The sequence below is a fragment of the Protobothrops mucrosquamatus genome, unplaced genomic scaffold (assembly GCF_001527695.2).
Source record: "Protobothrops mucrosquamatus isolate PMUCROS unplaced genomic scaffold, P.Mucros_1.0 scaffold637, whole genome shotgun sequence".
In the NCBI taxonomy this organism is placed as follows: domain Eukaryota; kingdom Metazoa; phylum Chordata; class Lepidosauria; order Squamata; family Viperidae; genus Protobothrops; species Protobothrops mucrosquamatus.
In genome coordinates this window covers 354,044-368,855 of record NW_015386929.1, presented here as the reverse complement: position 1 = coordinate 368,855, position 14,812 = coordinate 354,044, and the positions used below count along the sequence as shown (strand labels likewise).

Here is a 14,812-nt window from a genome sequence, read left to right as displayed (position 1 = left end):
GATGATAAAAAGATTTATAAACACTCTGAGAACATTAAAAATGTAATAGAATAGAATAGAATAGAATAGAATAGAATAGAATAGAATAGAATAGAATAGAATAGAATAGAATGAGATGGTGCTAGACTTTCGGAGGAAAAGAGAGGAACCTGCCCCACTTTACATCGGAGGGGACTGTGTGGAGAGTTTCCTCCTTCAAATTCCTGGGAGTCTACCTCTGTGAAGATCTTATCTGGAAAATTAATACAGCCCAGGTGGCCAGAAAGGCCCAACAGAGACTCCACTTCCTCAGGGTTTTGCGGAAGAACAGGGTAGAACGACGACTCATGACCTTCTTCTACCAGTCTACTATTGAAAGCGTTCTCACATATTGTATTGTGGTTTGGTATGCTGGCCTGACAGCCGTGGACAGGAAGGTATTGCAGAGGGTGGTGAGCACGGCACAAGACATCGTGGGCTGTTCCCTGACTCCACTGGATGACATCGCCAGGGCCCATTGCCTTGGCAGAGTGAGGAAAATTCTCAGGGATGGCTCACATCCTGGTTGGTACCTTTTTACTCTCCTACCATCAGGTAGGAGATACAGAAACATAGCCAGCCGTACCAACAGGCTGAAGAACAGCTTTTATCCATGGGCTGTCAGGCTTCTGAATGGGACATAATTTTATAACTTTATGCATGACAGACTCGCGAGGCCGGCGTGATGTGCAATTAGTTCACCGGGTGAAATAAATTGGGGGTTTGTAGTCACCGTGAGTTTGTGGTGAGGGGGGGCACAGAGGGAGGCTCAGCCAATTTCACTGTATACATGTTATATTTTGATAATAAAGGGTTTATTATTAGAATAGAATAGAATAGAACTGGAAGGGACCTTGGAGGTCTTCTAGTCCAGCCCCCTGCTCAAGCAGGAGAACCTATACCGTCTCAGATAGGTGAATGTCTAGTCTCTTCTTAAAAGTCTCCAGTGATGGAGTGTCCACGATTTCTGGGGGTAAGCTGTTCCAATGGTTGATTGTCCTTACTGTCAGGAAGTTTCTCCTTAATTCCAGGTTGCCTCTCTCTTTGATCAATTTCCAACCATTGTTTCTCATCCTTCCCTCTGGTGCTTTGGTGAACAACCTGGCCTCCTCTGCCTTGTGGCAGCCCCTCAGATACTGAACACTGCTATCATGTCTCCCCTGTTTCTTCTTTTCTTTAGACTAGCCAAACCCAAGTCCCATAGCCGTTCTTCGCATTTTTTAGTCTCCAAGTCTTTGATCATCTTAGTTGCTCTTCTCTGAATTTTTTCCAAACTCTCAATATCTTTTTTATGATATGGTGACCAAAACTGGCCGCAGTATTCCAGGTGTGGTCTTACTAGGGTTTTATAAAGCAGTACTAATACTTCGCGTGATCTTGATTCTATGCTCTGTTTATGCAACCCAGGATTGTATTAGCTTTTTTGGTTGCATCATAGTCAACTGATGCAGTTGTTTTATCTGGAGAAATATCTTGTACATTTTTGGACTTCGAAAAAACGTATCATGTAAATAAAAATAAGCCTGAATTACAGTCTTTTTTGTGTGAATGAGAAGTTGAAAATTGGTTGGCATATGTATTAACAGCTGTATGTAAATAGAAGTAAAATGAGCATGAAAATATGTGGATAGCTTAGAAATTAGTTTAACTCTGGGCAGATAACAAGAGATGATTTGTGATTCCCTTGATAAGGTCAAAAATAAATGTGTGCAGAATGAATGTGGGTAAAATACAGAACTGATCAGTACAAAATAAGTGAGGTGGGTTCACCATTTACAACAGTGTTTTTCAAACATGGGAATTTTAAGATATGTGGACTTCAATTCCCAGACTTCCTCAGCCAGAAAGTTTTAGAATGTTTTGGTTGGATGGAGCTGGTAAGATCCTCAAACAAGACAGGTGATAGGTTTAAAGGAGATAGTTTAGTAAGTGGGCATGGAAGTAATAAGATTGTTTGTAAGTATAAAAAGTTTTACCTGGTTTTTCTTACTCTATGTTTTTAATTTCTTTGGCCTAGCGTTTCTTACTCCACTCTGCATGACAATGCTTTCCCCAAAAGAAGAATGTCATGATGAATATGGGCGTATATGCATATAAAAAGTAGATCCGTTCTAACAGCTACCTTGTAATATCTGAAATAATCACTTTGTAGAAGTTCTTGCAACTGGGGGAAAAGTTCATAATTGTTGAAGGTATCAATTGTCTCAACATCACAAGTGCAGTCATCTAAATGGCCAGTGACCTAATGAAAAAAAAAAGAGGATTAGATATTTTAAAAACAGCAAAATAATTCCTGTAACAATTTACCCAGCATTTAGTAAAAAAAAAATATCTGAATGTCAAGATCCAAATTATCTCTATGCTTGAAAGAAAATTGTGCTCTCAATGTGTCCAAAGATGCTTGAAACTAGAAGAGGAAATAATTCACTCCACCTTCTCCCATTGCCTCATATTTTTACACTTCTTTTTAAGGGGAAAGGATATTTTGCTTAATTTAGTGTTACTCAAACCAGTAGTTCTGGCTTTGCCCCATAGTACTATCAGGACTTTTTTCTGGTTTATGAATCCTAACTTTTTTTTTGTTTTAAACAAACTAGCATTCTTACTGGATCAACTATCCTGGACTTGCTCAATGGTTTTGCTATTGAAAAGAGGAAAGTATGCAAACACGCACCAAGTTCTGATTGGCCATTATGTCCAAATTGTCAGGCCCCAAATCAAGAATGACAACTGGTGATTCTTCCAAGCTGAATTTTTTATTGTTCCACACCTACCGTGTTTTCCCGAAAATAAGACCCGGTCTTATTTTTTTTATTGCCTCCAAAAGAGGCATCAGGTCTTATTTTCAGGGGATGGGAGGCAGCTCCACTCCACTGCCCTAGCTTGATTTTTAGGCATGCGCCTTGCCCCCAAACTAGGGCTTATTTGGGGGATAAGGCTTATAAGCTAGGGCTTATTTTTGGGGTAGGTCTTACTTTGGGGAAAACATGGTAGAAGCAGAATCTTGCCAAACTAAAGAACTCTACTATCTACCTCAGTGTAGGAGGTGACTAGGCAGAAATCGAGGGCGGAGTCAAATGCATCATCAGTTTGGAGTCTCTAATGCTCCAGTAAGAGACCTAAGTCCACCCCCACACACACGAAGTCCGTTGAGCCTTATCTGGTGCCAGTTCACCTCAACTGTTAGAAGTTCAGATTCTTGTGGACAGGTAGCATGAAATAAACTTGTAAGACTTTTGAACTCTATCCTTGTTCCTTAATTCTTGCGCCTGACAACCAACTTATAATATATTAAGCTATAAGGGAGGGGCTCTTTCTCTTACACAGATATCTGGACTCATTTGTCTAAATTAAAATTTCACCAAATTTAGTAAGTTTTCTTTCATGTATATGTATTACTTGCTGGCCACATGACCGCAGAAATGTCTTCAGACAGCTCAATGGGCTTGAAACAGAGATGAGCACCACCCCCTGTAGTCCACAATGACTAGCGGAGTAAAATACACAAGAACTCCTACCTTACATATATTCTATTCAGCTACAAGGCATACAGATAATTCTCGACTCACGACGAATCATTTAGTAACCATTCAAAATTATGGATTCCCCCCAAAGGTCCCTATTTTCCAATACTGAAGTTCCAACGGTTGCCCTCCTCAAGGTCGTATGATCACATATCCGGCGCTTAGCAACCAGCCCACATTTATGGCTGTTTGCAGCTTCTCACAATCATATGACCTAATTTTATGTCGTTTTTGCTGGAAATTGGCATTTACTTCTGTTTTTAAGCAAAATAGCAATGGTAGAAAGATTTTCTTCCTAGATTCACTGGTCAGAATTTGATCAGAATTGTTTAGCAGATGAGGTCTGTAATGTACTCCCTCTGCCTGATTAGGTCAATGTAATTGGAACAAGACGGTTCCTCAAGTAACCTGGTCCCATCTTATGAAAGAGTTTAAAGGTGATAACCAACACCATAAATTGGACCCGGAAGCAAACTGGCACCCAATGATGCTCACATAGCAGAAATGTTACATATGCACTCCAGGGGTTCCCAGAACTATCTGTATAGCCACGCTCTGCCCCAGCTGCAGCTTCTGGGTATTTTTCAAGGGTAGCCCCATGTACAGCACACTGCACTAGTCCATACTTGAGATGAACAGGATGTGAGTGATTAAGAAAAGAGTTTCCCAATACAGGAAAGAGCACAACTGTTACACAACACAAAATTGAGGAAAGGCTCTCCTAACCACAACTGTTACCTACTCCTTAAGCAGGAATACTGAGTTCTGGAAGAACCCCCAGATTACACACCAGGTTCATTGGGGCAGTGCAATTCCATCGAATACCAAAGATGGTAAACCCTCAGATAAAAGGAATCCCCCACCCACAGCCACCTCCATCGGACCAAGGGTCAGTTGAAGCCCGTTGTTCTCCATCCAAACCTCCTCAGTAAAACAAAATTACATCTCCACCCCGTCCAGAAGCCTCCTTCAGCCATCCAAGGTTACATTTATTTTTGTTTGAGACCGTGCAAAAGTTGAAAGAGTCACCCCAAAGGAAAACATCTGATCCCTATTTTTCTCATGGGCAGTAAAAACCATTCCACTTATGCGGGCTTTAAAAAAAAACCTTAAAAGTGACAAGCAATAAAATTGTTATATATTTAATTTTGTTGAAAGACAAGCATTTATTCTAGTTCGTGTGCATTATTGATTCTTTTCATGACTTGAGTGCTTTTTAAACAAAAATGGCAGGGCTTAAATTAATTTAATCATCATCATTTGTGCTTTAAGGGAGGAACAGGAGATCCATTCAGTAACCTATCATTGAAAACAAATGTATTCAAGTTACTCAGTGATTCAGTTATTGTTTTAGCTGTGTGATTGTTTGCTTCAGAAGCTAAATTGAGACAAGTCTTTGAAAAACAGCTCAGAAAAGAGTAATTTCCGGGGAAGGGAGATTTATAGCACGTGGCCTTACAAGGAAGTTCAAAGAGAGAGAGAGAGAGAGAGAGAAATTCCTACATGCTACCCGTTTGACTTCTACCTAGTAGAATTCAAGTTATTAGTCACAATTAAGAGTTTTACACTGAAGTGCTAACAAAATTTGTTGACAAAGTCCTACAGCTGGTAGCAATGTCTCACTTCCTTGTATGATCCAGAGACTGGCAAGCATTGCAAATGCATACATTTTTAATCAGCGTATGTTTATTAATGTATGCTTTCTACTAAAAAAAATCACATCATCCAATGGAGCCAGCCAGTAAGGACTTCATAAAGGCCAAACAGAAATACACCTTAAGCACAGTCATTACATATTGTGTATATATTCTAGAATTCAGTCCCACAAGATGGGAGAGTGCCTTTAACTTAAAAGATGCTCAAACCATGCTAGACAAAATTAATCTTCTAGCAATAAACTCTTCCCTTGATAAAGAATAGGGGCAATATACCTATAGATGAAAGCACTGAATATAAACCTCAGTAAGAATTTGAACTAATTTTCATTCTTAGTCATTAGGGATATCTATTAATTTAAGAATGAATGTGCCTTATTACTGCTTCTGAAATAAACATGTACCTCTTAAAATCAATTTATATTATACTCTGCCTGAACCAATCAATAGACCAACGTGGGCAAATGAAGTGAATTGTAAAACCAAAGTATGAGAGTATGCTGTTCTTGCAATGCTGATTTCAGGAAAGATCAGTGAAGGAGGTTAGGATTAGAGTAAACCCTGCAATCTTATTTCAGAGTGATTCTGGAATACATTTCTGCTAGCTATGTCTTTAAAGCATCCTTTCTGAAATAATACTCTCCATATGGCCTGATACTCCAACTCAACATACATCAGTTTGGAGATGTACGTAATTTGGCCTCAAACAAGCTCAGCTATTTTTGTACAACACAATGAACTGTACTTTTCTTAACCATGAATTACTTACTGAACACATGATAATTGGCTGACTTTATATAATAGCAAACCGTAAACAAGAAGATATTACAGCTTAGCCTACTGCATGAATCCCAATGAAAGAAACTACTGTAATACACTTGATCTCTAATAAACTATACCTTTCTGAACAAATGGAGCCAAGGATTATTTCTATTTAGAGGTTTAAATTGTGGCAGGTCTGACAGTACAGTAATTACAATCTACCTAGAAGGGAGTCAACCACAGTAAATAGGGACCTTGAAAAAAGTGATGATGTTCATTGGAGCATATATTCAAGTCTCAATCATGTCTGTCACCTCAAACACACACATTCCTATTAATAAAAACAAGTCCTTAATCTGAAGCAGCACACAAATCAGGAATCTGGAACCCTCTTTGGATTATATTCCTTGACATGAGCAATGAAGGTTAGAATTAATGGTATGGAATTCCTAAATATCTGGAGACCATCAGGTTACTTTTTCTTACAGGGTTCCTTGATGCTCTCTGAGCTTGGTGGTTTTCTTGCAGAGATTTCATTACCAAACTAGGCAACATCATCAGTGCTAGCAAATGAGAGCAGCGATATGGGGATGATCTTTAATGTGCAGATGATGTTACCTACCGTGTTTCCCCGAAAATAAACCCCACCCCGAAAAAAAGTCCTACCCTGATTTGTGGGGGTGGGCCTAATATAAGCACTACTCCAAAAATAAGCCCTAATTAGAACCCCTCCCACTCCGTCCCACCTGACTGCCACAATGGGGCAGGAGGCCACACAGCACATCGTGCCGCTGCCACCACAATGAGGCAAGGCAGGTAGGGGAGAGGGTGGAGCTGCCCCACCCGCCCTGCACCCACTTCCTCCAGGGCCCCCACAGCCAGGCCATTCCTTGCGGCCACAGCAGAAGTGGGCCAGTGCTGGATGGGGCTGTTGGCGCCGCCGCCCTGAGGCGAGGCAGGTGTCACAAAAAATATGACACCGCCCGAAAGTAAGACCTACTGCCTCTTTTGGAGGCAAAAATAATATAAGACCGGGTCTTACTTTCAGGAAAACACGGGTAGTTTGATAATGAAACGTCTGCAAGTTCATAGATCACCAAGGACCCCACAGCAAAACCCTGAGCTACAAACATTTTCTTCTGCTGGTACTTATTCTTATCATAGGCATGGTAATTAGCAATAAAAATAGACTATCTTTAAGAATACTTAGCACGACCACCCAGAGATAATAGCAATTAGTTTCTGAGAAGCCACAAAAAAACTTGGAATCTTTCTTGTATACTGCCATATTGTATAATGACTCCTCCAATTACAACATAATATAGTGCAATGAATCATCCACAGTTAAGTGAAACTGTCCATTGGAATAAATCATCATAATAAAACTACACATTAAAAATAGTCACCCATCCCACTCACAGACATTATCTTCTAATCAATAACAAAAACTCTTTGGAAGAGTTCTTGTCTTTATCAAGTCTTGGTCTACTCTATGGTGTGACAAGTTAGTTTCAGATGAGAGATTAGTCCACACAACCAGGGGCCATATCAGAGAAACAATCTTTAGCTGTTTTGCTCTACATGTCCACTCAGAAGTTACAATAAGTTCAATGAGATCTACTGCTGTGCGATTATGTAAAATTCCAGGCTCAGTATTTTGGGATTGAAATTCTCAGACCTGATTCAAGTAACTCAAATTATAGCTTGCTAGATTCAGAGTTCTCTGGGTTAACACACGTAGTTTATAGTTTACAATGGGTATTTATGTTAAGCCAGGGGTCACCAACATTTTAGACTAGTGAATTTCAAAAGCATGTTAAAATTCCACATGAAATGACTACCACAGTGGATGTGACCAATCACAAAATCCCCATATATCAGACAGCAAACAAAATACAGCTACAACATTTTATGTAGCCTAAGGTAGAGGTCCCCAACCTTTGGGGCACCAGGGACCAGTTCGGTGGAGAGAGGTTTTTCCACAGACCGGAGGGTGCATGGTTTTGTGTGCTGCCTGCATCCCATGGATGGAGCTTTGCTTGTTTGTGTGGACTGGTTGCTGGCATGCTGCAGCCCGGTACTGGTCCACAAACTGGGGGTTGGGAACCCCTGGCCTAAGGGTATAATTAAAAATACTACATAGCATGTTTGAAGTTGATGCTTCTTTGCTTTACAACACAGTAGCCTCCCATTCATTATTATGAATTTTTTTAAAAAAGTTTTTTAAAAAGCAAATTACCAAGATAGCCACTTATCCTTAGGAACATACCAAGTATCTGGGTGCCTGTAGTTAAGCCCAACCCAAACTGCAAAATTTCCAACAGTTTCCAACACATCTAGAAGGTACCAGCCTGGGAAAGGATGCTGTACATCCTTTCCTGTTCCTCCATTCAACTTTCTTTCAACAATTTGTTTTACACAGAAGAGAGTCGAGCTGAATCCTTAATTTTTTTTAAGAATGTAGCCACCAACCATAATATAGCTCATCGCAGGTGGTACAATAAAGATGTTGTAGCACGCTAGGACAGCCTTATAATACCTTTTAGCATCAAAGCCCCTTTCTCCTAATCTTTCTAGCCCTACCAAAGGCCATAATTTCTCCTTACAGAACCAGATAGCCCGTGGGAACGAGTTATCCAGAAAGGCAGCAGGATCCGGGCTCCCGTAGCGTTAATGGCCCTTCCACTTTTATGATCCCAGTTTAATTACAGAGAAAGCCTGCGCCTTGGGGCTTACCTAGCGAGGGTTAGAGCTCCGGCCCGCCGTCCTGGCGCTTACGGTACTGCAACTCTTCCCCCAAATCCGCCACCAAATATCCAAGGAGAAATGCGAAAGAGGGAAGCCTTTCCTTTCCAGAGGGGGGGGGAGGCAAAGAAGGACGCGCGCCCCCATTCGGACATCTCCCCAAGCCCAAAGCCGGGTCGCCTCCTGGATCCGAGCCCCGCTACTGTAGAGAGAGGCTTCCCCAGCAAAGCCGGGAGCCACGCGGGGAAGAGTGGCTATCCTCCCGCAGCACCTATACCGGAGCTGCCCCAGGCGGAGTGAGCCCTACGGGGTGGGCGAAGGAGGCACCCGCTTACCTGCCGGCCCGTCTCACCTGACAAAAGCAGCGCTGCTCCGCCGTCGGGGCTTCCTCGGAAGCGCCTCCGGAGAGCAGGGCGAGGAGGAGGAGCAGCAGCGCCCGACACAGGCGGCGAGAAGGCACCCGCGACATGTCGCCTCTCCCGCAGCTAAAGCGAGCCTGGGCTGAAGATCTTCTGCTCCTCCGGGCAGACACGCCTCCCGCCTTCCTCCTGCCGGAGCGTCATCTTTCAGTTCGAGGGGACGTGCGGCGCAGACCGCACACAACAAGAGGCGTCGCGGCTTTCCCCATCCAGCGCTGGGAGGGGCCCGTTGGCGAAAAGCCAGGCGGGAGCCTCGTCACTTGCTCGGCCTCGCCTTGCCCTGACCCTCCCTGCCCCGGGTCCGCCGATCTGCCAGCACCGTCCTGCCCTCCTCCGTGCCTCCTCCAGACCCTGAGCTCACCGCTCCAGCCGCTCTCTGGGGATCGGCCCGGACGTGCAGATCGGCTTGACCCTCGGTGGCACTTCTCTCTACTCCGCCTTCGTGTTTTTTTGTGTGTGTGTGTGTTTTTTCACGCGGATACTGGCGGGGCGGGATTGGGATGGTTTTGTCCGCAGGGCAAATACACACCTTAGATCTGTCTGTGGAGATTCTCAGTCACCCAGGTCACAGTTGTCTCAGAGGTGCTTTTTTCTTACTCAAGGAAAAAAACAGTCCAATTGCCTTTTGAAGAAAAAGCACCTTTGAGACACACCTCAACTCTGTTAAGTTCCTGATTAAGGTGGCTGCCTGCCTGGATTTATTTCCTTTTATAAAAGGAAAACTTCCAGATTTTTTTCAACTTGGTAACCTCAACCCTCCCAAATCTTAATCAGGTTAAGAAATAACATAAAGTAAGATTTTCACCGGAAATAAACACTGAAATAGTGATCAACCGACAAGAGGGTTGAAACAACTTACAAGAAGCAACAGCAATGAAAAATAATTAAAGGATAGTTTACAAATAGATTCTAATAACCGCAATATATTCTCCACCTTTTTAACAGCTTCTGCAGCAGAAGTTGCATGTGCTCATTTATACTCTTGTTAAGTATCTCCATCCACCCTTGCCTCAAATTCTTACGTTAGCTAAGGGCCTGCACAGAAATTACATAAAGGTGGGTGCTAGGTGGGTCATTTTGCAGAGAGCATAGGAGAACTATTCACACAAAGTCCTGAGAGTTTAAGACTTTCAGATAATTTATTCTTATTTATCATTTTGATTTTTTTATCCTGCCTTTATTATTTTCATAAATAATGCAAAGCAGTGAACATATCTAATATGACTTCCTCTTCCTGTTTTCCCTACAACAACCCTGGGAGGTGAATTGGGCTGAGGGAGAGTGACTGGCCAAAAGTCATCCAGCCATCATTTACGCTTAAAGTAGGACTAGAACTCACAGTCCCCTGATTTCTAGCCTGGTGCCTTAGCCACTAGACTAGGGGTTGTCATACTTGGCCCTTTTATGACTTGTGGACTTCAACTCCCAGAATTCCTCAGCCAGGCACACTGGCTGAGGAATTCTGGGAGTTGAAGTCCACAAGTCATAAAAGGGCCAAGTTTGAAGGTGCCTGCACTAGACTATAATGCCTTCACACTGTTTCTTGTAACACTTCTATGGGAGAGATCAGACAGGGAAATGGAGATTGTTCCAGGACTTGCATGCCAAGATTGTTGTTTGATTTGTGCAGCCATTGCTGTTAATAATTTAATAAAGTTGCCAGTGCAGGGGTTTTGTTTTGTTGAAAGTCAAGCTATCAGATAAAACCAGAATCAGTTTTCTGGGATATGTTTAGGAGTAAATTACCTCTATTTAAGGTACTTGCAGTTTGGCTGTGATCTAAGTTGTGATATCTAGGATCTGAATCGCTAACTCCATATTTGTTCTGTTGTCTAGGTGTACATGCTGTGTAAACACTATTAGTGTGTGTCAGCTATTAATGTATGTAGTATGGGTGAGGCATCATGCTGATATACCTAGATGTATCTGATCAACAGTATAATATATGACTTAATTCCCTAGAGCAAACTCTGGTGTTTTATACATGGCAAAATGCATAAATAACATCAGGTGGATGCACTCTTGATTGTTAGCCACACCCAAAGTATAGTATTGCAATCTGTGAATCAGCATTGTTTTAGGTGGTAACGTTAAGAGACTGCTCCATAACACTCATCTCCCTAAATGTTTTGGGAGCAAAAATAGAAATGTTTCAACACCATACAAATCACAGAGAAACTTAGTATTTTTGACTGCAGCAAATTCAAAAAATTTTCACTGACATATAGAAAATAATTGGAATTTTAGGTGTATCTGTATCAATATTAGGAATAAAAATTGATTGTAATATAAAATGTTTGGAAACTGACTAACCTTGAAGAAAAAATGTAAAGTTATAGTGAACTATATAAACATTAAAACCACAGAGGATGGTACAGCAATTCAATTCCTCAGTGGGAAAGAGAAATGGCTCTCCAGTTTGGTTCTAATTCAGTCTGATTTTGAGTTGCATCTTGCTTGCGTATCTGTTGGATTGGAAAAAGATACCAATAAACTTGAGCGAGGGAACATTATTGAGGTTAGAGAATCAAGCTATATGGAAAAGATCAAGGGGAGATTATAGGTTTTATTGAGCCAGCTAGCTCTGAAGGACAGGAAGAAAGCAAATGTGTCAAAATTATAAACGTTCTTCATATTTGCACATTCATTTAAGGGCTAGTTTGGTGTAGTGGTTAAGGCACCAGGCCATAAATCATTGTCCTGCCTTATCACTTAGCCAGCTGGGTGACCTTGAGCCCTTTGCTATCTTCTTATCCTAGGAAGTAGGCAATGGCAAACCACTTCTGAAATCTTGCCAAGAAAACAGCAGAAAACTGGTCCAGGCAGTCACAAGTGTCAACACTCACTCAAAGCACAAAAATAATAATAATTAGATTGTACCATTTTTTTTAGGACAGAAATGATCAGCCTACAGCTAAAAGCAGAATTTGTCTTCTGCCATCAAGTGAAGAAAATAAGATACTTAGCTTCTAATGAGTTTTATCCAGGCTGAAAAACTGAAAAAATTCTGGGGGGAGAATTTTTAAAAAATTGTTTGTTTTGACAGTAGTAATTCCATCCCAACCCACTTCCAATATGCTTCCTCCCTGAGGAAGGAGAAATTAATAGCAAGTAGAAAGAAATGCAAAATGCAAAAAAGTAGCAAAAATATATAAAGCAAAATATCAAATAATCCATACAAAATAATGCAGCTTAGCAAAATACCGAATTCTAACCTCACTCAGAACTGATAGTATTATTTATCTACTCTTGCTTAAAACCCTCTACCTTGTGCCATCGCGTGCATCTGATGATAAATTCATTTGTTTAACCATGTGTTTGGTACATAATATTTCCTTTTATTGATCTCAAATCTTGATACTCTTAGTTTTAATGTGTGATCTTAAAATCCTTGAAGGGGTGGTGGGTGTTACTCTTACCAGTTTGCCTTCTGATAAATGGACGTTATGTAACTAGGTCTTCAATTGCTCATACTGTTAAACTAAAGGGCCATATGGGGTCTTTATTACACCTGAGCTTCTAAATCTTTTGTTTATTGTAAAATAGTCAATTTGATTCCTTACTACATTATTTCGTGTATCTGCTGGTGATCTCCAAGTGTAGAGACGTCTTTTTGGCAAGTTGAAAAAAGTATTCATCATACATTGCCTATGTTCCTTGCAGAAGTCTACAAATCTGTCACCTCTACCATTTCTGGTTCCTAAGCCAAAGTTTCCAACTACAGGAGCATCACTTCCTTCTCCCACTTTTGCATTGAAGTCCCCCATGAGTATTGTGATATCATCACTTTTTAGGATTTTCAGTACACTGCTTATATCTTTGTAGAACTTCTCTAAATCGTCCTCATCGCTGTCAGCTATGGGAGCGTAAACTTGTATAACATTCATATTTACTGGAGTACTATTTATTTGGATCTTCATCACTCTATCAGATACAATAATAAAGGACTTGATGCATTTATTTACAAGATTGTTTACGATTATAGCTACTCCATTTCAATGGTATTTGCTATTTTCACCAGAGTAGTAGATAGTATGATCTCCTATTCTACACATTCCATTTTCAGGCCAGTGCATTTCACTCACTCCCAATATAGAGATATTGGAAGATTGATCTAAACTAAAGCATAGGCAATGGGGAGTGTTTTGCATATCTGTCTGTGCTTTGATAGATGGGCCTGGCTATGGTCCACAGTATAATACCTTAATTATTGTCACACCCTAAATGAGGTGCACAATACACTCATTATTAATGTATTGTAATTCTATTATACTCCACCCAATTTTCTGGATTTCCATGATAAAATTGAATTCTAAACTAACATACAATCTGGGTTTGCAGAGCATGTTATTGTAAAATGTGCTTAGCTAATCAACGATTCTGTGTGTAGCGGAAGCATAAGCATTGTGGAACAGCATTTGAAAATCTCAAATCCAGTTTGGGGTTTTTTTTGTTGTTCATTTAAATATCCTTTGAAAGATTTTCTTATTCCATCAGGTCAACAGCCTTCATGAGTTATCCCTCTGCCTTGTTTGGTTTTTGTTATTTTATTTGTCTTGTCTTTAATGATGTTACTAGCTTAATCATATTTATGTCAGTTGCCTTACACATGCTAGGGAGAAAGCAGAATGCCTGGCTGTAAACATTTTAATAATAGTTTTATTGGGTCATACCCAAAAGATTGCAGGGGTGTTCACAGACCAATATCTACTGCTCTGTGTAACATCCCCATCAAGCTCCTAAGCTGAATGATTAGGGACACACCCCTATGAAGCTTCCTGTGATGCTTGCATCATGTGTGTTTGGAATGCAGTGGTGGTTTCAGAAATACTTCTTGGACTTTGACAAAAATACTACTGAAGTAACCATTGAACAAGTCCACTTTGGCCTCTACCCAAACCCATATACTTTCATATTGCATTAAAATTTCCTGTAAAGATGAATCAGTGGCATGTAAGACAACAGCAGAGGGTTTTAAAAAATCAGTTCCACCTATTTTATTCTATATTTACTCTGCAGATTTTAAACTTGATTTCTTAGTGTCAATTTTAAACTACTGTAGATTTCAAAGTATCTACTTTGAACTAAGGCCCAGGAGTTGCATTGGCTTTGCCATTTACTTTAGAATGATGGAAGAGGAAAATATATTGTTACACTTTATTATTAGCATTAGCATTTGGGGCACTTCCATGTAACATTCTTTCTAGTCCCCCCTTCCCCCAGTCCTTTAAAACTGAAAGTAGTCTTGCTAAATTGTCTTGATTTCTGCTAACTTCAGATGACACTCAGAATATCATAAGCCAGTAATTTCAGTACTTTCCTTCCACATTCTCAAAAAGAGAAGCCTATAGAAAAACAAGGGAAGGGTAAGGTAAGTCATTAGGAGGTGAACTCAAATGTTCCTAATGACTTAATAAATAACTTAATTCATGCAGTTTCCTGGAAGTGTTATAGTAGTAATTTGCCATTGTCACTTTCATGGATTTTTTTGTGTTTTTTGTTTTTTTTAATACGGGTACTAGAGTGGGATTTCTTTGTGGCTCCCATCCAAATAAGTGGTCCCGCTCAACTTAGCTTTTTCCAGATCAAATAGAAATGTGCAAACAGCTTCGTCTAAAGCCTTGCTTGCTTAAAGGAGCTAAGGAGCTCAGGAATGACAAGGTTGAGTAAGGGAAAAGAAGAGTAAGAA

At 40.6% G+C, this 14,812-nt stretch overlaps 1 protein-coding gene across 1 annotated transcript in view; it reads right to left on the bottom strand.

The window, feature by feature from the left end:
* ERO1A (endoplasmic reticulum oxidoreductase 1 alpha) overlaps positions 1 to 9,173 on the bottom strand; it is a 29,302-nt gene extending 20,129 nt beyond the window's left edge. The window contains exons 1-2 of the mRNA XM_015817784.1: positions 9,057 to 9,173; positions 2,141 to 2,260 (exon numbers count right to left, since the gene is read on the bottom strand). Coding sequence (XP_015673270.1) covers positions 2,141 to 2,260; positions 9,057 to 9,173 — 237 coding nt within the window. The remainder of the gene's footprint in view (positions 1 to 2,140; positions 2,261 to 9,056) is intronic.
* Positions 9,174 to 14,812: the final 5,639 nt, after the last annotated feature.